Source organism: Ctenopharyngodon idella, chromosome 22 (genome assembly GCF_019924925.1).
Source record: "Ctenopharyngodon idella isolate HZGC_01 chromosome 22, HZGC01, whole genome shotgun sequence".
Classification (NCBI taxonomy): Eukaryota; Metazoa; Chordata; class Actinopteri; order Cypriniformes; family Xenocyprididae; genus Ctenopharyngodon; species Ctenopharyngodon idella.
Genome location: NC_067241.1, coordinates 5,755,962 through 5,781,703, shown reverse-complemented (window position 1 = coordinate 5,781,703; position 25,742 = coordinate 5,755,962). Strand labels below are relative to the sequence as shown.

At 37.4% G+C, this 25,742-nt stretch overlaps 2 protein-coding genes across 6 annotated transcripts in view; one reads left to right on the top strand and one right to left on the bottom strand.

The window, feature by feature from the left end:
- Positions 1 to 16,918, top strand: part of ptpn11b (protein tyrosine phosphatase non-receptor type 11b) — a 31,670-nt gene extending 14,752 nt beyond the window's left edge. For 2 of the 4 annotated variants that reach the window (XM_051879600.1, XM_051879601.1), the window contains exons 3-16: positions 5,868 to 6,062; positions 6,864 to 7,056; positions 7,147 to 7,263; positions 7,546 to 7,659; positions 8,032 to 8,128; positions 8,259 to 8,338; positions 8,470 to 8,625; positions 9,850 to 9,981; positions 10,191 to 10,345; positions 10,506 to 10,573; positions 10,659 to 10,810; positions 12,059 to 12,159; positions 12,484 to 12,598; positions 13,921 to 16,918. In XM_051879600.1, coding sequence (XP_051735560.1) covers positions 5,868 to 6,062; positions 6,864 to 7,056; positions 7,147 to 7,263; positions 7,546 to 7,659; positions 8,032 to 8,128; positions 8,259 to 8,338; positions 8,470 to 8,625; positions 9,850 to 9,981; positions 10,191 to 10,345; positions 10,506 to 10,573; positions 10,659 to 10,810; positions 12,059 to 12,159; positions 12,484 to 12,565 — 1,642 coding nt within the window. In that variant the 3' untranslated portion in view covers positions 12,566 to 12,598; positions 13,921 to 16,918. Of the gene's footprint in view, positions 1 to 5,867; positions 6,063 to 6,089; positions 6,215 to 6,863; positions 7,057 to 7,146; positions 7,264 to 7,545; positions 7,660 to 8,031; positions 8,129 to 8,258; positions 8,339 to 8,469; positions 8,626 to 9,849; positions 9,982 to 10,190; positions 10,346 to 10,505; positions 10,574 to 10,658; positions 10,811 to 12,058; positions 12,160 to 12,483; positions 12,787 to 13,920 lie in introns of those variants that run through there. The other 2 variants (XR_007927426.1, XM_051879602.1) reach the window with 2 other exon arrangements.
- LOC127504688 (RING finger protein 223) lies at positions 15,865 to 24,669 on the bottom strand. 2 transcript variants are annotated; one of them, XM_051879604.1, is made up of 2 exons: positions 24,156 to 24,669; positions 15,865 to 18,740 (listed from the first exon to the last, which is right to left on the bottom strand). In XM_051879604.1, the coding sequence occupies exon 2, from the start codon at positions 18,694 to 18,696 to the stop codon at positions 18,040 to 18,042; it is 657 nt and encodes a 218-aa protein (XP_051735564.1). In that variant the 5' UTR covers positions 18,697 to 18,740; positions 24,156 to 24,669; the 3' UTR covers positions 15,865 to 18,039. The 2 variants fall into 2 exon arrangements, with proteins under 2 accessions (XP_051735564.1, XP_051735563.1); XM_051879603.1 differs by lacking the exon at positions 24,156 to 24,669 and adding an exon at positions 22,141 to 22,825.
- Positions 24,670 to 25,742: the final 1,073 nt, after the last annotated feature.

Below are 25,742 nucleotides of genomic sequence, written 5' to 3'. Positions count from 1 at the left end.
ATGGTTAGACTCTCACTGTATCTAATGTTCTCCAGAACTAAGGTTACGTGGCTCAACTCCAGCTGCATGTAGACTGATTTATCTGTCCAGCTGTGAAGCGATGAAGTCAGCTTGTTATGATTATGATGTATGGATATACCAGTATATAAACAAGTTAATAGAGAAAGCAGTTGATTAGTGTATTTTTGGACCTATGTTTTGTGCTTTTCAGTGCTGAATCACTGGAATATACACACTTTCTATCTATGTTCTAAAACCTAGCACTAAACACAGCAGCTGCCTTCTTAACCGTCACAGAATCTTATAAGTGAAGGATTTGGAACAAACTGCGTACAGTAGGCTGCAACTCGGCTGTTGCTAAGCTGACTTTGAACAATTTTGATCTATATTATTCAGTATTGAATTAAATATAATCAGCATTATTTTATTTTTATTTTTTTTTTTTTTTTTTCAGAACATTTGCTGTACATTCTGGAATTGTCAACAACTTTTTTTTGTTCAAACAATGGAATGATATTATATTTCATTTGCAATTGGTGCCGAATTAATGTAGAAATTACACTTGACTTTAAAGATTTTTTGTGTAATATTTAAGTTTGGTTTTGGCCCATACTATTTATATATAGGTCATTCCATCAAAAATGGTTCAAAATTGTAAAGTTAGTTGCTTGACTCTTTTTAATTTTCCAATTTTTTGAGTGATCGACTCTATGTATCTTTATAAAATTATTTTTTACAATACCAATATAGAGGAAATCGTTCAAAAAAAAATGAGGAAAACTAAAAATTAAAAATTGGACCACTTGAGATGACCCATAATTATTGCATAACACAGTAAAATACCTGATTGTTTAGTCAGTTGCATCATTTGAATATATATTTTTGTATAATTACCACTAAATGTTATAATTGTCCATTATCCATAGTTTTATTTATCTCTTTCTTCCTAAACTATAAGATATTTTCAACTCATGTCAGGGTCCTGATTACCCTGTCAAGATTTATTTCAATATCATGTATAAGTTATGATATTTGTGAATATCACAAATGCAAAGTTCTGTCATGAAACTCTAGATGGCACAGGCTGATAGGTCCTTAACTCAATCTGCTTGCAATCACATCATTCGCTATAGGGCACAGCTGATTGGTCCCTGCTGTATCAGTAGCCAATGAGCTCGCTGCTCAAATACTTGGTCATCGTTTTCTGTAGCTGTTACAGTGCACTTTCAGAAACCCTCCACCTTCCCCAGCTCCACCTGTATAGATCTGCTATGGTTAATTCATGCATGATATATTGTACAGCAGCAGAATGTCTTACTTGCTCACAGCTGCATTTCGTGAATGTATTAGCAGTAGCAAGTCACATTCTTGCTCTGCAGCAGCAGCGGTAACAGAGAAAGATCTATTCCGCCAAGACCCAACATGTAAACATTGTCATGTCCATTACCATGCCAAACACTCAGAGAGTTGTCATGACAGAAATATCATGAATAATGTAGACCTAGTAAAACAAATAAATAAATAACAAAATAATTTCAAATAATATTTCATAGCAAGTCTGTTTGGAATCTAGTGTGCGCATTTGTAGATAAAAAGGCATAAAATTGACCACATGCATCAGTACAAGAGTTACGCAGACATCAGCAATTCATCTCACTGCCGTTCTGCCTCTCAGGCCTAATGTAGGCAGATGAGACCTTAATTACAAAGTTATGAGGAAAAGTCTTCCTTTAAAATGCATTATTAGATAAAGGGAGGAGTCATTTGGCCAAATGGATACCTAGGGACTCCATCGCATTATGTTCCCCTCCTCCATGCTTCTGTTTCTCTTATCTGTCTCTCACCATTTTTCCTGGGTGGAAACTATTGCTCAGCGTCTGCACTATTGTTAACTGTTAAGTTGCAGACAGAACGCTGGGAGTCGTGTCAAATCAATGGCTCACGGTGCTGTAGTGTAACATATGATGTGTCAGGGCCAGGTGACATGTGTCACGAGATGTTTCCTGTCTGCCTGTTATGGCTATCAGGAGCAGGCTACAGGAAGTGACCCTCTAAAACTGTTTTCACATTCACAGAGCATAGTTTGACGCATTACTTTGGGTTAAACTTTCACTATGACTTTTACTCTAGTAGTAACAATCAATCCAGGCCCAGTGTGAAGAGAATGAAGTGAAAATGAAGTGAATGTCTACTTTATAGCATTGTTTTGTGTAACCTGAGGCAGTCTTATACAAGATTGTTTCCCACAATTTCACAATCGACTGGTGGCAAATGTATAGTCTAAACATAATTTAGACAGTCTAATGTCGTAAACAGAACTGTTCAACCCAGTCGGAACACTCGTAAGGACTTAAGCTTTGCCACACATGCCAATGGCAGGTGGATTATGAAAATGTAGATGGCATAAATATTTATGCCATATACCAGCTAACAATTCCAGCTGGCACTGTTTTATATTATTTATTAAAATAATATTTGTGTAAAGCATAAAAGTTTATTTATTTATATAAGATAAGGTACATTAATACTGTATGAAGATAAATGTAATGAACATGATTTTGTTCATTACATTTTTGTTTTTGTTGCCTAATGTGAAAAATCGTCCACATGGAGTTCTGGGGAAAAATATAATTTTAGGCACCCAACTTCTGGTGGTAAATTTTCCAGGTAAAAATTGTTGAATAGAAGACTTAAAAGATGTTTTCCTTAGTTGATTTGTCTTGTATTACTTATATCAGTGAGGTTCAGATTATCATACTTAAAATTAGATTTAAACAGTCTATTATGTTGCAGTTTCTAATGAAGTTACTGGCAAGTAAGTAACTCCATTTTGTTTACTAACTCAAGCCAATTTTACTTGCATTTGGCACTTGGTGAGTGTTAATTTTGAGCCCTGTGTGCAGCACTTGATTGTATGAAGGAACGACTTGTAATATAGTAGGAAAATAGCTCAATAGCACTGCCAAATTCAGCCCTGGGTTTCTCTAACAAAGAAGAATCAACATTGACACATTGATGCTCTTCATTCGTAAGCATTTGTTGCTCCAGTGACCATGATCTTACAGTGACAGACTGCACCTTTAAGTGTGGACGTGTAGAGGGGCTCAATAGCAGTATTGTGTTTCTCTCTTGTTTTCTGCAGAGGCTGGAAAATCAATGATGAACTCACGCTCAAAGGTAAAATTAGTCAGCAGGCGTCCTTGAATCTGACTGTAGCCAGAGCTCAGTCATTCTACTCCGACTCTGGACATATTAAAGCCTCATGCAAATGATTGAATCACATTCACACATTCAGAACATTTGCATTTGAGTTGAAGGAATCTGACAGGGTGGTATCAGTCTATTATAAAAGAACCAATAAACATACCAGAAGAGCAGCACGTTGGCAGTCGCATGGAATATTTTGCAATTAGTGCACCTGTTTCATGTGATACCAAAAGAAAAAAGAACATTGTGTTTCCACTTTTGCATAAGATATTTATCAAACTGAGAAGGTACAGTACATGAGCATGAGAAGTGTGAGATGCCACATTGATAATGAGACTGAGTTGTGTTTGTGTATAAGTTCCGGGGAAAGTGTTTTCATATTAATCTCACTATATATATAGAAAACACTTTCCCCGGAACACAACACAACTCAGTCTCATTGTCAGTGTCTCATACTTCTCATGCTCATGTACTGTACCTGTTCTATTATAAAATTCTTTTATTTGTAGAAATATTATTATTATTATTATTATATACAAAAAACAATAGAAGTGTACAGTATGACTTCATTTAGACGTCCTTCATCTTAGGCAAACTTGTGTGTGTGTGTGTGATTGCATTAGAGGCCCAGCCGGACCCACAGCACAGAGCTGCTCATCTGCTGCAGTCAGCAGCCATTAGCCCCTCACTGCTGAGACCGTGCTGCTCTGCCTCCACTCTTACCTCCATAATGCAATTATACAGTGAAGAGTGCAATTTCATGAGCCAGGCCAGGATAGAGCGATGGATGCCTAGAGAAAGCCAGAGAAATTAAATGGGAGTGGAATCAAGGTCTCATATTAGATCAGTTGCTGTTTTTCGCTTGATTTTGTTTTTGTATATATATATATATACATGTGTGTGTGTGTGTGTGTGTTTGAGCTGAGTTGCAATAGTTATGATCTGCTCACGAAGCGTTAAGTTGTGGTTTTGCGCCTGAGCACAGCTGATTATATCTATGCAGGTGTTGCTTTTTCCATACAGTGCCATTTAAAGCTGCAGTGCAGTTTTTGACGGTTTTGGTGAGAGTATACCTGAAGTCTATTGAAAGTAATTTTCCATTTAGTATATTCTGTTTATAAATTTGGTTGCTCCAAAACACTTTGTCCTCGTTTTAACTGTGTTTTCCGTCCAAATCCCTAAGGTCATCTTTCCAAGCAGATAAGAATATCTTCAATCTCAGTGTCTTTCTTTGTTTTTCTCAAATATAAATTGAGCATTGTTTTCTTTTTTCTATATTAAAAGTTTTGATTTGATTAATTAAAAGTTCAAGTCAAGCTGTTGTATTGTAGTGTGTAAGCTTTTTCTTGTTTTATTCTCAATATCAATGCTTGCAAACCATTTTTTTGTCTTTTGTAAGGCTCATCCACACCAAACCATAACTGTTCCTTTTAACTAGTATTACTACAGTATTTCATTAAAAAGCTGCTTAATAAGATTTACTGCGATTAATTATTTTAACCTTTGACAAGCAAATAAAAGTAAAAGAGAGAGCTCGCACAATCAGAAAAATCATAAATTCTTTTTAGAGACAAAAAGTGATGGAAAGGTTTGGATTATCATTAAACATTGATTTCTTAAAATAAATCATAAGAAATTTTCAAGAAATTTTCATTTGTATTAAAGGATTAGTTCACTTTAAAATAAAAAAATTACCCCATGATTTACTCACCCTCAAGCTATCCTAGGTGTATATGACTTTCTTCTTTCTGATGAACACAATCTGAGTTATAATAATAATCACCCTGATGCTCCAAAGCTTTATAATGGCAGTGAATGGAAACCACCTGTTTGAAGCTCAAAAAAGTGCATCCATCCATCATAAACGTACTCCACACGGTTCCAGGGGGTTAATAAAGGCCTTCTGATGCGAAGCGATGCATTTGTGAATTCTACTTACGTCTAAAGCGTAACTTATGCGACATACTACTGGTATTATGCTACGCCATGACGTACTACATTACGTCCTATGTTATATGTTGCGTAAGTTACGCTTTTGACGTAAGTAGAATCTGTATGGCCTAAAGCTAGTTATTTTATTTTACAACGTGTTAAATATTAATATATTTTTCTTACACAAATGCATCGGTTCGCTTCAGAAGGCCTTTATTAACCCCCCGAAGCCGTGTGGAGTACGTTTATGATGGATGGATGCACTTTTTTGAGCTTCAAACAGTTGGTTCTCGTTCACTGCCATTATAAAGCTTTGGAGCATCAGGGTGATTATTAATATAACTCCGATTGTATTCGTCTGAAAGAACAAAGTCATATACACCTAGGATGGCTTGAGAGTGAGTAAATTATGGGGTAATTTTCATTTTAAAGTGAACTAATCCTTTAATAGCTACATATTTTGTAGCTAAAATGTACTTTTATAATGGCTATGAAGACTTTTATAAGTCACTCTCGCTATTTTGATAAAACCTCATTTATGTCAGTTAGATTACTGTATCTCTGTAAGATATTTACGTCAGCATTTACCCTGGTTTAAAGTGTCAGTTTTCAGTGCCAACCTCCTAACTGTTATCTGTCTTTTCCATCTTTTCCACCCTGTCTGTCATCCCTCATATCCCCACCCCCTGCATTTTCCCTGTTGTGTCCCATCTGTTTGTTCTGGGCAGGAGGAACGATGAGGTCACCCATATTAAAATCCAGAACTCAGGGGACTATTACGACCTGTACGGAGGGGAGAAATTCGCCACGCTGGCTGAATTGGTCCAGTACTACACAGAGCAGCACGACCTCCTGCGGGAACGCAACGGAGATGTCATCGAGCTGAAATATCCCCTCAACTGCAAGGACCCCACATCTGAGAGGTACGGCAGCTCCAGATCTACCCGGAGCTCTTAGAGCTCAACAGTGGCAATAGTGTGGACAGAAGAAATCCTGCCCCCTAGTGTTCAAACCCCGGAGAGGGTTGATCGTTGGAAAGGAAGAGTAGTAAAGTGATGGCACGTCAGAAGCTGTGGTTTGTCAGTTCTACATTATACTTATCTTGATTTCATGACTAACAGTGTGTTTTACCTCTGTGGAACAGGTCCTTCTTCATTCTGTTTATGTTTGGCGTGTTTGAGGTCAAGCCTTATTTTAGTGTACTAGTGTACTTTTAAACTTCCTTTACTTGGTCTTGGTGTTTATACAGTGTCTATATGGTGCAACATCCTCTAGATTGTGAAATCAAAGTGAAATATTTATATACATTAAACATTGTTGGTGAGAAACACGTTTAAATTCAAAGATTTTATTTGGGTCGTTTTTGTGGTTTTTCCAGCTAGTGAGCGAACGCCTCCCACACATATCCTCATATCATAACAACTCTCACCGTCTTTACATTTGCAAGCTCATTTTCCGACCACAAGATATAGTTTACACTATAGTTTCTATAGTGAAAGTTGGAAACGTGCACGGTTTCGCGGGTAACGATTAACTGTGTGGGCAGCCATTATTAATACCTTACGTTACAATGAGAAGGTTTGCATATGAAAATGCAGAAAACATATGTGTTTGCATGAATTTATTCTTTAAAATGTATTTTTCCGAAACACAAAAACCATTTAGGAAGAACATGTGAAGAATGTTTCTTTCTTTTCCCCCTTTGTGTTTTTACCTGTTCTCAGGTGGTATCATGGGCATCTCTCGGGGAGAGATGCTGAAAAGCTCCTTACGGATAAGGGTAAATCCGGAAGCTTCCTGGTGAGAGAGAGTCAGAGTAAACCGGGAGACTTTGTGCTTTCTGTCCTTACTAATGAAGAAAAGCATGAAAATGTTGACCGCAAGACTAAAGTCACCCATGTCATGATCCGTTATCAGGTAAAAATGCAATAAAATGTCACCATTTTCTCAAGAAATGAAAGATCAGTCTTTTTAAAGAGAGACTGGTTTGTCTGATCTTTTTACCAGGATGGGAAATATGATGTAGGAGGAGGGGAGAGGTTTGACACTTTAGCAGATTTAGTGGAGCATTATAAGAAAAACCCCATGGTCGAGAAGAGTGGAATTGTTGTGCACCTTAAACAGGTGAGTAAATCAAACCAAGCTTGAAAGAAACCAATTTTTTTAAATCCTACCAACCTCAAACTTTTAAATGGTAGTGTAAATGCATACTGTATCATTTGACACCTAACAAACTAAAGTTATGTATTAACGTTTTGTTTTAAATGTTTAGCTTAAAGTGTATTTGTTCTGTATTTCTGTTAATTAAATGCCACTCTTTTATCCTTCAGAAATACATTTAAGGCCTTTTTACATTTCTTCTTAATTATAAATATTTTTTGTTCTTTCTTTCTTTATATGTTCAAGCCATTTAATGCCACAAGGATAAATGCAGCAAACATTGAAAACCGGGTACGGGAATTAAATAAAGTAGCTGACAACTCAGAGAAACCCAAGCAAGGCTTCTGGGAAGAATTTGAGGTATTTCTGTCCATATTCATTTGTCTACTCATATTTTCTGTTCATAATAGGATGTGGTGATTCAGTCCAGGTTTTGTTTGAGAGAACAGACAGCGTACTTTCCACTGTAGTACACTCATTAAACCTCAGAGGACTGTTTGATATGAGAGTTGTTTATAAAAAGACTCTCTGCTTGCTGACCTCTTAAACTGCAGTTCCTGTTTGGCGGTAACTGTCCAGATAAATGGGACATTCCTGCAGGGGGTGCTGACTTAACATAACATCTAATTACACAGCAAAGTTGGAATGAATGCTTTTCAAGGGTTCATTGCTTGGCACATGAAGCCACATTTCATCCCAACTTTCTTTATCTTGTCCCCTGTTGTTCTGTAGGTTTTACAGCAGCAAGAATGTAAACTTCTTTACCCCAGGAAAGAGGGGCAGAGACCAGAAAATAAAAACAAGAACAGATATAAGAACATACTACCATGTGAGTAGCTCTCTTTTATGTATTTTTCAGGTTTCATAATAGACAGACACATTTCATAATTCAATGATGGAGCAACCGTTAACCTCCAGGGCTCTTGTTCCTGCTTTGATCATCATTTTCTGTGTTGCAGTTGACACCACTCGAGTACAGATCAAGGAGGTGGATTCTGATGCGCCAGGTTTCGATTACATCAACGCTAACTATATCCGAGTAAGCCGGGTTTACTCATAATGCTTACATGTCAATCTTAATGTCAAGCTTTTGCTGGATTACTGGAACTGTGATCAATATTTTGCATGTTCTTTATCATTCTGAGTGTTTTCCTTATTGATTTTTTTTAGAGCATGAATGAAGAAGGTTGTCATATGGATGAAGGTAAAGTGTTCATCGCCACTCAGGGTTGCCTTCAGAACACCGTCCTAGACTTCTGGAAAATGGTGTATCAGGAAAACACTCATGTTATTGTCATGACAACCAAGGAGATGGAGAGAGGACGGGTGAGATCCAGCCCTGGATGAAACAATGTTTAGTTTGTTGATTTGTAGGTTGTGAGACTAAGTAGAGATTACATAATTTCCTCTGAAATGATCAGAAACTGCACATATAATTGCAAAATGTAAAAAGAAAAGGAATTTAACAAAGTTAGTTCTATTAATTATTAAAAAAAAACAATTTTTAGACAGTTAATCAGGACACTACATATGGTTAAAAAAAGGGTTAGTTCACCCCAAAATGAAAATTATCACCCTCAAGCCATCCTAGGTGTATATGACTTTCTTCTTTCAGACGAATACAATCGGAGTTATATTGAAAGATATTCTGGCTCTTCCAAGCTTTATAATGGGAGTGAATAGTAACTAAGATTTTGAAGCCCAAAAAAAGTGCATCCATCCATCATAAAAGTAATCCATTTGGCTCAAGGGGGTAAATAAAGGCCTTCTGAAGCGAAGTGATGGGTTTTTGTAAGAAAAATATCCATATTTATAACTTTATAAACTAGAATCACTAGCTTCCAGTAACGTCGGTCCGCACGTTCATGAGTCGAGTTCTGACGTAGGATATAGGAGTAGCGTAAGCTTAGGTGAGAGTAGTTGCCTCTCATGGTTCAAACAAATAGGTCTGGGCAACAAACTCAAGCTCCTCTGAAATTTCTCTTTAAAATTTCTCGTTTTAGACTTCTAATTCATGACCGGTGTCTTGTTTTGCTCTATCCTCTGTGCTCCTGTGTACGCCAACACGTCATGCATCAGGTCGAACTTCCGTTGGAAGTCGACTCGCTTACGAAAGCCAGTGACTCTAGTTTATAAAGTTATAAATATGGACATTTTTCTTACAAAAACCCATCGCTTTGCTTTAGAAGGCCTTTATTAACCCCCTGGAGCCGTATGGATTTCTTTTATGATAGATGGATGTGCTTTTTTGGAATAACTTTGGACTGTTTCTATTCACTCCCATTATAAAGCTTGGAAGAGCCAGAATATTTTTAATATAACTCCAATTGTGTTCGTCTGAAAGAAGATAGTCGTATACACCTAGGATGGCTTGAGGGTGAGTAAATCATGGGATAATTTTCATTTTTGGGTAAACTAACCCTTTAATGCTTGATTTGAGAACTTTATTACTCCATTTTAAAAATATTTTCATTTAAAAACATCACTAATGTTATTAAATGTGCAACACGGATTATATTTTGGAACTGAAAACTTAAATTCTATCTATAGAATAAGTGTGTGCGGTACTGGCCGGACTTAAATTCAACAAAGGAGTTTGGGAAGGTGTCTGTGAAGAACATTGAGGAACACACAGCTCAGGACTACATACGGCGAGAGCTTGAAGTCACACGTCTAGACAGGGTAAGAGCAGCGTGATGACAGTTGAGATGATGGTACCAAAGGGCAGGCATGGCCTTTGACCTTTTTGTTTACATTAGTGGCTTGGAGAGAACCTTCTAACTAACTAACTAGTGACCTCAAACATGTATTATGTTATATTTATGTACAAGTCCAAGTCTTCATTTTCTTTGATAATAATCTGATGTGTTTTTGTTCATCTGTGATTAAAGAGAGAGCCTCCCAGGTGTATCTGGCACTATCAGTACCTGAGCTGGCCTGATCATGGTGTTCCTAATGAACCAGGAGGAGTCTTGAGCTTCCTGGAGCAAGTGAACAGAACCCAGAGCGCCATTCCAGAGAGTGGACCGATAGTGGTTCACTGCAGGTGAAGATCTACTCATCATTATCTTGAGTAATGTAGTCTTAAGAGTGTTATAATGATAAAGAATTGCTGTACTGACTTGCTTGTATTATGTACTTGGAAATGTTTTTTTCTTAATTGTGTATTCCATAATCTAAACTTCCATTTGTCACTGTCATTCTAGTGCAGGGATTGGAAGAACAGGCACAATTATTGTGATTGACATCCTTATCGACATCATAAACAGACAAGGTAGCTGTTTTATACAAAATTATCTCTGTTATGAATTTTATGCCTCTTGATGATAAAATGTAACACAACTGAATGGACTGTTCAGGTTTGGACTGTGACATTGACATCCCAAAGACCATTCAGAGAGTGCGCCAGCAACGATCCGGTATGGTTCAGACCGAGGCCCAGTACAAGTTTATCTACATGGCTGTTCAGCAATACATTGACACCGCTCAGAAGAGACTGGAAGAGGAGCAGGTATATGAACACTTCTTTTCAACTGATGCTAATGTGACATATTTCTTTTTTTGGGCCCTATTTACACCTGGACTTAAGATGTGTTTTGTTCGATTGGATCACAAGTGGGTGACCCTAAATACAGGTGTAAACAAGGTCTAAAACGTTTTGAGCTTGTCCACTTTCAACCACTTCCAGAGGTAGTCGAAAACTCATTCAACCGGTTTGCTTTTGTAGTGTAAACACTTATGTGGCTCAAAGACCGCCTACTCTCCGCCTACTGACCTAATGCGTAAACGTTATGAGAAGCACGCTAACCAGACAGGATTTAAACTTTGTTGGCTGAAGACCCAAGTTTGGTTTGAAGATGGAAAACGTACCAAGCACAATGTTCTCTTATTATTCCTGATTGAACACACGCTCACAGCGGTCAGCGTGGTCTTGCGGCTAGCAGAGCAGAAATGAAAGCTGATGTAAACTGTAAATTGCTTGAGCTTATTTTGTCCATTAGATCGAAAGATCTGAAAAAGCCCATACATTTACCCACCCATAGACCTTCCCCTCGAAGAAATCAGGACAGAAGTGGTTGAAAGTGGACAAAAGAGACGGATTAAAATGGCAAGTGTAAACGGGTATGTGTCTGCCTCGTCTACTTGTGATCTGATCGACCAAAATGCATCTTAATACCAGTTGTAAACAGGGCCTTGGATTTAGCTCTTTTTTTTTTTTTTTTTGAGACAGTTAAAGTTAATGTATTAACAAAAGTAAAATTCAGTGAGCAGTTTGACGAAATATTAAATGAGACAAGTAAAGAGTGCTGTTGCATAATACCAAGGCTGTATAATGTATGTTTGTTTGACCATTTCCTGTGAAGGCAAAGCTGAATTTTCAGCATCATTACTCCACTCTTCAGTGTTACATGATCCTTCAGAAATCATTCGAATAAAATGATTTAGTGTTCAAGAAACATTTCTGATTATCATCCATGTAAAAAGCTTATGTGCTACTTAATATATTTGTGGAAACCATGAGAAGAAAATTCATGATTCTGTGTTGAAATGAAAGTTCATAAGAACAACAGTGTATATCGCTATAAGTATCATCCACACAATTGCCAAATCCAATAACTGCACATTATTTTTTTTTTTTTAAAGAAAATGAATGTGTTAACATGTTAACTACAAAGAATTGAAATATTTGGCATCCCTTATTTGATCAAATTAAATGTGTCATTTTAATATTCCTTGTTTTGTTTATTTACCTTTTTAGAGGAATAAAACGAAGGAGAGAGAATACTCTAACATCAAGTACCCACAGATGACAAATGCCAGAGCCAAGCCAAACATGAGCTCGTCTCGCTCTTCATCTGTGTAAGTGCTGATATCCTGTTTTGCACGCAAACACACTCTTTGAAAAATGGCCCACACAGTGTTGTTACTGGAACGCAGTTAATGAGTTTCTTAAGGTAAACTGTACTATCTCCCACACTTCCTCAATTCTAAAGGTATTTGTTCCTAAGTGAATCATTTTCCGTCAAAAGGGTTCTGACGCTGTTGTGAGTCAGTTGTTCTAGAACAATAAACATAATATGAAACTTCAGATGGTACATCAAATCATAAAATGTGTTTGTGTGTCAGTTTCAGTTTTGTAATTTTTAACACCTATAATAAATGTCTTTTTGTTCTTCTCCACAGAATGAACGATGACTCCAGCGTGTATGAGAATTTGAATATCAAAAATCCAAAGGGCTCCACCAGCAGTAACACCAGGAGATAAGCCATGTGGGCTGCTGTCTCAGGGATTCTGGGAGTATGTTTTTCCACCCTCGCTCTCACAGTGTTACACATTGCTGCAGGCAACCAGTGGGGGCAGCAGTTGTGTCTTTGTTGCAGCCTACCAGAATAAAAAGTATAATCTTACAGAATGGCACTGTTTGCCACATGGCCTTGAAATTAGCACCATACTTCAAAGAATAATCACAACTGATGATTTCAAAGGTTGGCAACTGTACTTGGTATGCTTTCTAAATACCTACTGTAGAAATGAATAAATACATAACATAAAATCTAAATAATAGTAAAACAATACATTTTATTAAAAATAACAATACTCATTTCTTGTTTGTTTTTTCAAAAGATTTCAATTTCATATAAATGCTGTTCTTTCAAACTTTCTATTTATCAAAAAATCCTAAAAAAAAATAATCACAGTTTCCTATACATACACAACAATATTAAGTAGCACAACTGTTTTCAACTTCGATAATAATAAGAAATGTTTCTTGAGCAGCAAATCAGCATATTAGAATGATTTCTGAAGGATCATGTGACACTGAAGACTGGAGTAATGATGCTGAAAATTTAGCTTTGCCATCACTGGAATAAATTACATTTTAAAATATATTAAAATAGAAAACAGTTCTTTTAAATTGTAATCATTTTTCAGATTATTGGTGTTTTTACTGTATTTTGTTTCAAATAAATACAGCATTGGTGAGCATAAGAGACTTCTTTCAGAAACATTAAAAAGTCTTACCGACTTCTGAATGATAGTGTTTGTTGACTTACTTTTTATGACCGATGACTGTTGGTATTTGAACAAGTATTTATTTAATAGATTTTCACATTGGTCTTCTAAATCCCATAATTCATAGGATTAGGAATGATGTATTTTATTACATTTTTCTATGACTTTGTTCACACTGACAGCCAAAATCCAAATGTAGACATATCTGACTGAAATCTGTTTAGTTATTTGTAGACTTAACACAAACCAATCCAAGTCACGTCCGTATGTGGTTTGTGTTTCAGTAAAAACAGTTTTTTATAAATATGAATAGTGTTATGTTAGATCACACAAATAGTTTTTTTTGTCTTTCAGGATGTGGCACATTTTATTCTAGATAAACGGGGATAAAAAGTAGGGATGTGTCAATAAAATGTCAATTTTTCCTTTTTCTCTTTCTATACTGACATCTTAGCACTCTCTCAGCATTTGTAGAAGTCATTTGGCATCTTGCTGACGCCTACATTATCACTATAGCAACCACTGTAGTGTAGATACACCAGTGTGAAAGTGACACAACTGTTTAGATAATGCATCTCTAATTGTTCTCATCCTTTGCTTTGCAGTTCCAGCAGAGGTGTGTAGAAGCACCTGATCACACAACGACACTGGATAATGGCATTGGAGGGGGGAAAAGCAGCACCTACACTGAGGTGACGCCGCTCAGCTGGAGATTCCACCGAGATCTCCAACGGCTCCTCTCTTCATTTCCTGACTGACTACGTCTGAGAAACTCACACTCCAAAACCAAGTGCCTGATTAGCAGCCGAAATCGTTCCCGCAAAGGACGTGTGACTTGGTGCTTTCGCTCCCCCCTTCTAATCTAACAAGCCTACACTGCACTAAGCTACATGATAGTTTGTATATGTGTGAAATATATTTGAAAAATGAATATTTACACTCAGTGACATAACTTTGGATGAAGCTACGCTCGTTCCATGCTGTCTACGGCTGTTTCCAGACCTTGCTTTGTCTACTGGATGTCGTCTACTGTAACCAAAGAACTCTGATATATATCTCTCAGTTTCTCACAAGCAGTGGTCATTTGCGCTCTGCTGAGTGATACTCGCGGCACGGTGATGTAAGAAGAAAAGTACACCGCCCGGGCCTCAAGAATCCCCCTTTTCTTTTCAGAGGATATGAGAGGTGATTGGTCAAAGTTCGACCAATGAATTGGATACTCTATGTAAGTAGGTGTTTTAAACGGACTGATTTGGTACAGTGTGGTTGAATCTATACAGTATGTGCCAATTAGCAGCCTGTACATCATATTTGTGAAAGCTTCTGCTTTGATGCTGTTTTTATTGAGCGTTACCTCCAGGCTAATGAACAGTCGGAGGGAGACAAGTGCTACTGTCAATCAAAGGCTTATCAACCAATCAGGCTGCCTCTTCCTCAGCGGGCTCCTCCCTCTAGGCATAGACTTTCTTGTTCTGAAAACATCAGGTGAGCCTTTATTAGATTAGTTTTTTGTCGTTTTATTTGCAACTATGATTCCTTTAGAGCAGTTTTATCTTTTGTTGTGATATTTGTGAATGTGATCATGAAATCTAGGCCTGGCATTTTTGAATATAATGCATTTCTCTTATTTTTTTTGACTGTATTATTCCACATTTTCCTCAGAGGAGACACATTAAGCTCTTTTATCACATATAAACAGGGTATGTGTGTTTTTCGGTGTTATAAATAGCCCGATAAAGCTCTTTACTTCATAGTGGGTTGTGATTGCACTGAGGAGGCCTTTGAATGAAATAACGTAAAATGAAAAGCGTGGTATTACTAAAGATCTACAAAGGAGGGGGCACATCAGGATGTCGGCCGAGCCGTTGACGTGAACGGGATTTCGGTGGAGACTTCAGCTAAAAATGAGGCAGGCCAGATGGCCCTCAGCTAAGATTAAAGAATAGATTTGTGTAGGACGAAAAAAGTAATTTAAAAGATGGCTCTAATCCAGACTATTATTGGGTGAGGTCAGCGGTGATGTCATAAGATGTTATAATTACTGTACCGTTCAAAAGTTTAAGGTCAGTATGATTTTTTTATTAGGGCACGAGCATCGATAGTGCGAGGACCTTATTGGAAATGCTCTGTTTATTTTATTTTTTAAGAAATGAATACTCTTCAGCAAGGATGCATTAAATTGATCAAAAGTGACAGTAAAGACATTTACAATATTACAAAAGTTTTCTATTTCAAATATTCTGTTATAATAATTTATATATTATATAAATTTATATTTGTCAAAGATTCCTGAAAAAAAATCCGTTTCCACAAAAGCACAAACATTTTCAACATTGATAGTAATCTTTCTTAAGAATCAAATCAGCATATTAGAATGATTTTTGAAGGATCATGTGACACTGAAGACTGGAGTAATGATGCTGAAAATTCATCACAGAAATAAATTACATTTTAAAATATATTAAAATAGAAAAGATTTATTTGAAATTGTAATAATATTTCATAATAATACTGTTTTGATTGTGTTTTTGATCATATAATTGCAGCTTTGGTTGGCATAAGAGACTTCTAAAAACAACAACAAAAAAAATGAGTGTACATGTTGGCTTAAATAAAACAGGACATGTATGTGATTAATCACAGCGTCTGACTGTGAAAGTGCCGTTGGTTTTGGTCACATGAGGGGATCTGTGATGTCATGAGCTGAAGAGATGCCGTACGTGTTTGAGGGAGGCCAGGGTCTGCTTTTTTGCACTTGGAAGGATTAGATGTTTGTATTTTTTACTAGAAAACCAGTTTGTTAGACCTTCTGGGAAGTAAAAGCAATGTCACTGCGTATGATAATCATTGTCCTTGGAATGACTGACAGATTTGAATGAATTTTAATTGTGATTTCTGTACCTGATCATGTGAGAGCAATGTGCTACTGGCATCTGAAAGCTTGGAAGCTGTTTGTTTGCTGTTAAAATTTGTTTTATTTTTGCCTCTGTGAAAATGGGTAAAAGGTCAAAAATTGAGTGACGTATTAAGACTTGAACTGCTGAAAGGTATAGTGTCCATGGCTGCCAGAATGTCCTTTTGTTCTGAGTTATATATAATGAATATATATTTTTTTTTTGTCTTATCTGTCGATTTGACATCAGTGTAGTGTTTTGCGTTATAGATCTTTTCTTTTTTTGGTCAGTTATTGATTTGTTGTAAATTATACATTTCACTTGTTTGTTAATACAGTGATGGAAATATTCACAGCTGTTTAGCATATTGTTTTAGTATGATTTGTTAACATTTATTATTATTATTATACAAAACATCAACAGTTATAAAACTATCTGCTCGCTTTATCATAATTTTGAAGTCTTCTCTTTAAATTTACTTGAATACTATGTTGGTGGGTGTTTTTAATCTCAGTTGGTGATCAATAGGTTTGATCTGAATCGTCTTGTGCTGACTGTCCTTGTGTGGTAAAGACTGTGTTCCCTCTTGCACTGGTTAAGCCTAAAATGCCTTCTGCCCTGGAAAATACAGCTGATGTAATGACTTGCGTCTCAAATGAGAATTCAGGATTAGATATTGAATAATAAAGCATACACTGGGAACTTTCAACTAATTGTCTTTGACTCATTTCACCTTGCGTCAAACAAACAGTTGCTGACCCATATATTATTTCCGTACTTCTTTATAGTTTCCTTGTCTCTTTAGGGTTTAATAATAATCAACTTGACATTCATTTTCTCATAAAAACACCTAGGTGTAGGAAGCTAATAATTCATCCCTACAAAACACACACGGTGGAGTAGTTTACGTGGGCATGGGTGTGAGTGTGTCAACAGGACACGTCGCTGGAGGGCTTAGGTTTCAGACGGTTATTTTTTGAGGCGTGTTCGTTTAACCGCCCCAGAGAAGGAAGTGATAAATTAGAGCCATGTGAATCTGTTTGCTTTTCCTTTCTTTTGTCAGTGTTATCAATGATATCATGAATATTGTACCTATTAAAATTGAAAAACATTCGCTGACCCCATTCCTTGAACTTCCTTGTGCCGTTTTCAGGAAGTTATTTTTTATTTTTTAAACAAAATACATGTCATGGAATGGAATACAATCAAATAAAATATATAAACAAATGTACAAATGTAGAAAATATTCTGTTTTCTTAGGATTAAGTTCACATTTACTGTCACTTATTGAAGTTTTGTGGGCAAAATCCAGTCATTTCAAAAGAAATCCATGCGATTGGGAGTTTTGTGCAACGGCGAAAGATTTCCCCATGCAGATTTCACTTGTGTTCATGTTGGTTACACTAATTCGCCCCGGTTGAGTTGACCAACAGAAATCTGCTTGGTTTGAAAGTTACTTCTGTGTGAGTGGTGCTCCATGTATCATCTTGTCCTTGTTTTTCGTTAATGTGACCACACTTTTACTTTGTTACTAAACATTTGCTTAATTTTTTTTGTTTTTGCTGCTGTTTTTTAAAAAAAATGTGATCAATGTAGGCAGACATTTAACCATCAATCAATTTTGTTGTGCACTGACTTGGCTTTGACACTCATTCACATATTCTGTAAGATATAATAAAGATACCAATGCAGTTCTTCAGTCTTTACTGCAGCCTTGCTGTTTGCTGTAACTCCTTCAGCACCCAACAGGCTTGACAAGGACTTATGGATGTAAACGGACTAAACGGACAACCTGGTTTTGCAAGTCCGACATAAATCTAGACGTCAATCTCACTTATGTATTACTGATGAGAGTGTGGTAGTAGAAGCTGTAGTAGTAGGCATCTGCAGGTTTTGGGATGAACAACGCATGGAGCCAGTCGTGACAATGCACTGCAGGGGCCACAAAACAATCCCCAACAGCAACACCATGAGGAATATAAAGAGCAGCAAACGCTTCCAGTCCATCAACCGTTCCAGAAGCCCAAGTCGCGGTCGAGTTTGGGAAGAAGATACTCCACTTTGCCCACTGGCCCCAATATCAATGCAGATGCAGAACGCTGGCAGGCCTGGCATGTCTATTGGTCGCTGGTAGCACAGCCTCTCTCCGTCCATCCATACAGGCTGTTCCTGCTGCTGGTGGACTGGCAGGCGACACAGCACCTCCTGGCTGGTGGTCAACGCTGGAGGCCCCTTTTTTGGGATGGTAGTGGGGTGGCGGCAGAAGGGGCAAGAGATTTTAGGGTCTTGAGGGTCCATGGAGGTAGCCATGATGCGGGAAAGGCACTCAAGGCAGAAAGTATGTGTGCAGTCCAATTGTTTTGGCGTCTTGAAGACATTGTCGTAGGTGTTGAAGCAGATGGAACACTCGGGATGAGAGCTCACCTTCTCCAGGTCAGTTTCCAGCAGGACCCCCTGGGTGTGCCACACCACTGGGCTCGGCTCCATCTCACAGGATTATGGTCTTCCACTCGCTTCCTTATGCAGATTCACTAGAACAAACAAGACAAACATCTAAAAGTCACCTCTAGGTTCATTTTATAGGCTTAAGAGCAGAACTAGGGCACAGCTTATGAAGTAAATATTTACCATCAGGTGATTTATGAATGTTTGTGTATGGATAACACTGAGAATACGCATTTGTATGGACATGACTGCAAACAGAAAGGGCACACAGAACAAGCCAACATGCTTTTGTCTGACTCTTTGCCCTTTAACCGAATTAACTGTGACTTTGAGTTGGTCATCAGTTCTACAAAGTAAAATTCTACTCAATAGCTTGTTACTGTGCATACACTGTTACAAATACATTTGCCCACCTAAATTACCTTGTTTTAGACTATATATGCTCACAAAATAGAGGTTCTTCAGTGGTTCTTCCTTTTAATTGGGTTTTTTTGAACTTATATAAAAATTTTTTTACAGATCAGTATTGTATACAATAAAAAGTTCTTAAAAACATTCTTTTAATGGCTCTTTGCAGGTCTTTATGATCAGCAAAGAACCATATCAAAGTCCCTTTAAGACAAGTAATTTCACTCGGCGGCCATCTTTGAAACGCCTCTCGGGCATTCAAGTGCAGCTCCTATTTCTTTGAATGGGGAAACATCAAATTTCATATTTGAAATCACCAATAAAATCTGACAACAACAGTCTCATAAATTTTGTTTCTAAACGCTTGAATCATGCCAAAAAAAATGGTATTTTTCAGGCTGGATCAAGCTAATGCGCATGCGCAGTCCTAGATGCGCGTCTCTTGTGTCTCATTTCGGAGGCGCGCGTCTGACTGTTTCTATAGGAACCGGAGCTTCTAACGGCCGCTGCAGTGACGCAATGACTTTGCCAATTGGCGATTGGCTCTCTTTAGAAGGCGGGACTTATTCCGCCATATTGCGCGTTGCACTTTCTCCCATTCAAAACGATACGTGTGATGCGTCTATAGTCTTTGACCAAAATCTTACAAGACCCATATTTTTATCAAAAATATTTTGTCGCTATATTAGGTTTTTTTATTTTATTACAAAAGTTCTTAGTTTTCTGAAGAATCAAAAATGTATAAGGTTCTGGGGCATTAAGCTGCAAAAATGTTCTAATTATAATCTATTTTTAAGGGTGTACAGAAGTTTAGAAAAGGTCAAGAACACGTGAAACACCCATGCTTACAACGTTGGTAAGACACAGACTGCTTTGTTGTCCTTGTTTCTGCCAGCGTCAGCACCACTGTCCTTCAGAAACTCTTTCAGCGCACTAAGGCTCTCTAAAAGTCATCGCTCCACTGGTCTTGGCATTTGGAGACAAGAAGAATTTTATCAACAAGGTGACTCTACAGCTCACTACATTGTATAATACACCAAAGTATTTCTCAGAGCTCACCCTGAGTACTAAAATAATATGTGCATCTAATCCAGACTCTCTTTTAAGTGGTTTTGTTCCTGCACAGGTTCAGGCAGGGGTTTGGTTGAGAGCAGATGGCCTGTTCACAAGCCCTTCAGGGCATCTCGTGCATGTGTGTGTGTGTGTTTCTTTCTCCATCCCTGCACTGCACAATGCTCCTGTTTGTTCTCCATTATATTGCTCTGGCTTTGGCATTCCTGGAGAACAGGCTGGTGCCCAGGCAGCCAGTCTCTCAGCACTGTGTAAAACCCGGCCTCGAGAGCACCTGCAGTCCCAGTCCTTTCTCTCTATCTTCTTTTACGATCTACACTTCAACATATAACTGTTTGACCATCATTAGTGCACGAGTTCATCGTTATTCATTAACTCAACCGCCTCCATTATTCCCCAGGCAAAACACAGTAAGGGTTGACAATGTTCTTGACCCGATTCTCCTTCTCCGTGTGCAGCGTGCCCTGATGCTTGAACTTCCATATGACACCCTCACATCTGCAGACCCTCTGTTTGATAACACGAGCCATTAGGGAAGATAAGGAGGGGTTTGAAAGTAGCTCCACTAATTCGATTTTAAGTCTAGGTTGAAGCCCGAGGACAAAACTGCAGTTAGTTAACTTTGCAAGCTAATGCACAGATTATGTCCTTTTATCAGGGAAAGGTCATAAACTGTTTACTGTAAGTGAACCCCTATTGACAGAGATTTTGGTTTTCCTGATTTCATTTACATATAAACAGCTTCATTAGCATTCTGTCAGTTTGTCAACGTCTTTTGTGCATGTCTTTATGTTTTTACAGCAAAACTGGAAACAAACCCTGATAATTCCAAATCTCAAATACATTTTTTTTTTACATTCAAACTATATTGATACCATATCAGTTATCAAACAATATTAGAGATTTTTTTGAGGAATGCACCGATATGAAAATTTTGCCCGATACCGATATTACTTTATATTTAAAAGCCGATAACCGATATATTTTCCGATAAATCTAAATCAAAATTTTTATATAATTTTTGAGAGCCTGATTACAAAGACAAAAGTTTCATTATTAAGAACTACACACATGCACACAATTATAATGTTCTCATTATAATTTTATGTAGCCTATGACTGACTTGCGCTGCACATGCTGTCCAATCATATTTAAAACAATTCAAAACCATCATGGTGAACGGTGTGCATCTGAACTGTCTCTGCTGAAGGAAATAATCCATTATTTATCGCCTTTAATATATCGGCCAAATTTTTTTTTTAATTGGGCCGATAACGATGACATTAAAAATTAACATATATCGTCTGATACCGATATGGTGGTCGATATATCGTGCATCCCTATATGTATTTGTCTATATCGGATATTTAATTGTTCATGCGCATTTCCCCTATTTGTACGTTTGCCTTTGCCATCAAACAATAATTTCAAGTTAAAAATGCTAATAATTTAATAATTGTGATGCTTAAATTCACTTCTAGTGTTTAAAACAATTTGATTTTTTCATGTACATTTTTTATTATATCTTCTTTTTAATTTTTAATCTCATGCATATATTGTCTGATTTTATAATTAGGCTATCAAATATTTTTTAGTGTATTGTTATGCATGCACTGTACACTGTAAAACTTTTATCAGACCTTTGATAACAGTTTGAGATCACCACTTTGCCTACCAGTTAATGAACTTTAGTCGTGCACCCTATTTTTTTTTCAATCCAACTTCCTCTAAAACTTTTAAAAATTGAAATACTAGCCATACTTTATTCTCTATCAGATCTGGAGTTTGCTTTCAGATATTACATTTCTATATTATTCTCCAGTCATTATTCAGCCTAATCTCTCCAGAGATTAGAATCACACAATAGACAGTTAAAGTTAACGTCCCTTTGGGTATTGAGTAACCAATCCAGTTTTTCTTCAGTTCACTTCCATTTCCAAATGGCTGCTCCTGTCTATAGCTGAAGCACCGCCACATGTGGCTGACAAACATCGCACATGTTCTTACCTGTTCTGATAACTTGAGCTCTAGTGTTATCCCTGTTCCAGTGATTCCTCTTTTATCTTCTCATCACTTTGCCTCCCTAAGGACACAAATGCATTATCAGCTCTGGAGCTGTCAGCAATCCTCTTGATAATGCAATGTCCTCCTCTTAGGAGTCTGTTAAAAGTGGAGCAGAACGCAGGTGGGTTGCCGGTGCCTGCCGCGCTCCTTCTCGGTGTCTCGTGTCCACTCTCACCTGCTTCAATTTAACCACTCTCTTTCAGCACTAGCTATGGTAATGACACTGATAGGCAGGAACAATAACATGGCCTTGAGGGAGTGCCAGAGATGGGGGAGGAGGAGGGATGGGATGAAGGAAAGCATATTCATAGAATAACATTTCCATTCTCTTCATCTGCCCATCCTCTTTTTTCCCTCTCTGTCGATCAGTCCTCCCCAATCACTTACTTGAACATTTAAAGCAGACACTCTTAAATTAGCATTTTAGCTTCTCACACAAGACTATAATCAGCAAACATGCCTTCAGAAAGTTGTCTAAAGTTGTCAAAAACATGGGCTGCTCACTAGAATGTATGAAGATATAGTTAGTAGCTAGCTTTACATGTTATTCCAGTCAATGTGCACACAAGAAAGCCACAATAATAGTGCCAAAGCAAACATTGTAGCCTTAGCAAAAGCTAAAACATGAATGGTCATCTAGGTCTAGCCTAATATAGTCTCATTTTTTTGTTTGAGGTTTTGTATCATTATTATATGAACACATTGCTAAGATAATCATATTCATTAATTAAGCTTCTTTATTTGAGTCGTCTTGTCTTTAAAATTCTTTCTCATGAGTTCTTAACTGGTTAGCAGTAGATAAACAGAGGTATGATGAGGTATCATTTACAGTAATTTGCCACTCTAGTATTTTCTGCACTGTTATAGGGAAGAGATGGAAAAATTGATAATGCATCATAAAATGAAGTTGTTTGCTTGCATCTGCTTTTATGGCATTATAAGATGTTTGGAATTGTCAAGAATTCTTGTGAATGCTGACTCTCTTATACTGGTTATAGAGTAGCACAAACACAAATATCAGTCTATGGCAAATGACTGATTAAATTCATGTTTATTCTGAGAATACACATAATTTTGCTTAGAAAAGAAATATGGGATGAGATAATCCAATACATTTTGCCCCATAAAACAATCACAAACATCTCTAAAAGAATAATCAATACAGTGATGTGCTCTTTATCTATTCATTCTATAATGCGATTCAACCTCTACATGTAAACAGACAATGACAACAAAGTACCTAGAGTGAGCCAAACTGATGGTAATCTGTTCCTAGTTCCTATAACCTAATCCCCAATAGTCAATATCAAGTCCTCCTCTTTCAGACGCTTGTCATTCCTCTGCATCTCATTCCGCAGGAATGTGGAGAATGCATGGCCGATACTTCTCTGAAGGTCTCACATGATCACACAACAATGCTTGCCCAATTACCTGTGAAACACTGATGGGACTAAATAAAGGCAGTTCTTACTCTATAACTGACTTTAAATAAGTCGATAAAATACATCAACTCCTTATAAGGCAAAACAAAATAAATCAGAACTATTTGTTGTGGAATGTTCTTATTTCAGTGTTCACTCAACTGAAACCACCCCTAGATGTTTTAAATTCTCATCTGTTATTGTGGATCAATGTGGTTTGTTTGTACAAATATTAATTCTATTTCTTTTAAAAACATCAGACAGTATTTGCCCTCTCTTTACTATAATGATATTGAATAATGTGATAAGATGTAGTTACCTGGACCTACATCTCAGTGTAGTCTAAAAATGGCAATAAAAAGCTACACCCTAAAAAATGCTGAGTTAAAAAAACAACCCAAGTTGAGTTGAAAATTTCCAAACATACTTTGGGTTCATTTTAAAGCTGCTGTCCGTACCTTTTTTTGGTTAAAATTTATCCAAAATCAATTTTTGAGCATGTACGTAACCAGCCAGTGTTCAAAAATATCTTCTTACCTTAGCCTGATTCACGACGGTAAGCTTGTAATAATGTTTTATAATTCGAGTGGTACTGGTAGGTTTTCGCAGGAAATTCGAGCATGTCGCTGTTTGTCTTTGCGTCACGTCTGTAATACATTAAAGTAATCTGTAATATAATAAAGTCCTAGCTAGTAGGCTATATCACCTGTGAGGTGGATCATTTATAGCCTTTTCTCATAGCAGGTGCAATAAAAAACTTATCATTTTGATGGCGGATTGTATGGTATGACAAATTACTGATAGAGATTAGACTGTACAGAAATTACATGCAATGCTGATGTTGTTAACATTAACAATTTGAGAACAAAGTATAACAATAATAATAATTTGCACGGTTTGACGTGATATGAGCTAAGCGATCATTAGATTTAATCACCATTGGCAGAGCGATTTACTGTAATGCTTTTTCCCCCCTCAGTTGGTCAAAACAAAAGTGGCAGACATGTTACTTACTTGTTCAGATGACATTCCGAAGTACAGTATCCTACGGAGCCCCGGACATGACATGCAGGAAAAAAATAGTAGGCTAAATCGTGTGCACGATTTACTAATTCGTTCCCTTGATTTACTAAAACGTGCGCACGATTTACTATTTTCGTTCCCTCGATTCATGCGCATGATTTATAAATCGAGGGAACGAAATAGTAAATCGTGCACACGATTTAGTAAATCGAGGGAACGAAATAGTAAATCGTGCGCACAATTAATTTTTTTTTCTTGCATGTCATGTGCGGGGCTCTGTAGTATCCACACCTTTGTGGTGATTGACAGCAAAATTATATTCATCTGCGCTGAGGAGCCGTGCCGGTCAACGCACGTAAAGATAATAATTCCGCAAACAACTGCAATTGCAGGTTTCAAACTGAGATGGCGACAAAGAGGCAAGCAGCTTTAAGTAAGCTATACGCCTACAGTAATTTTTAAACAATAGTTGAGTTAAATAAAACTACCCAACTGCTGAGTTAAAACAGCCCATTCGCTGGGTTAAAACAACCCAATTGCTGGGTTTGTCCATTTTTAACCCAACTTGGGTTGTTTTTAATAGGGATGCACCGATCCGATATTCAGATCGTGTATCGGCTCCGATACTGCCATTTTTGCCAGATCGGGTATCGGCCGGATGGGACCGATCCAAATCCGATATTGTGCGTGTACTATTCTGTGTTATTGTTAAGCTCCACAAAAGGCACAAAAACATTAAAAAGCACCATAAAGTTTCCGTACACTATATTCCAAGTGTTCTGAAGCCATTCCATAGTTTAATTTGAGGTATAGATAAATATTTAAGTCGTTAAATTAAAGTTCACGTGAATGCCTCCCTCCGCTACGGCTGTCAGTCATTCTCTTTTCAGCATTTAGACTGCGTGTTGCGTTCGGTTACGACAGTCAACACAATGCAACTCTCTCCAAGACGAATCAATGTTTCTATTATTATACTTCATTTGTAGACAACGATACCGGTCATACAATACGCATCAGTATGTCTTCACTTTGTGCTTTGAACCTTTCAATGCGGAGCGCTGCCGCTGCGCGCTGTGACTCCATGATGCTTCAAGCGCATCA

What these genes read in the sequence shown, in the direction of transcription:
- LOC127504688 (XM_051879604.1), bottom strand. Translation starts at nt 18,696, where the DNA reads ATGGAGCCGAGCCCAGTGGTGTGGCACACCCAGGGGGTCCTGCTGGAA.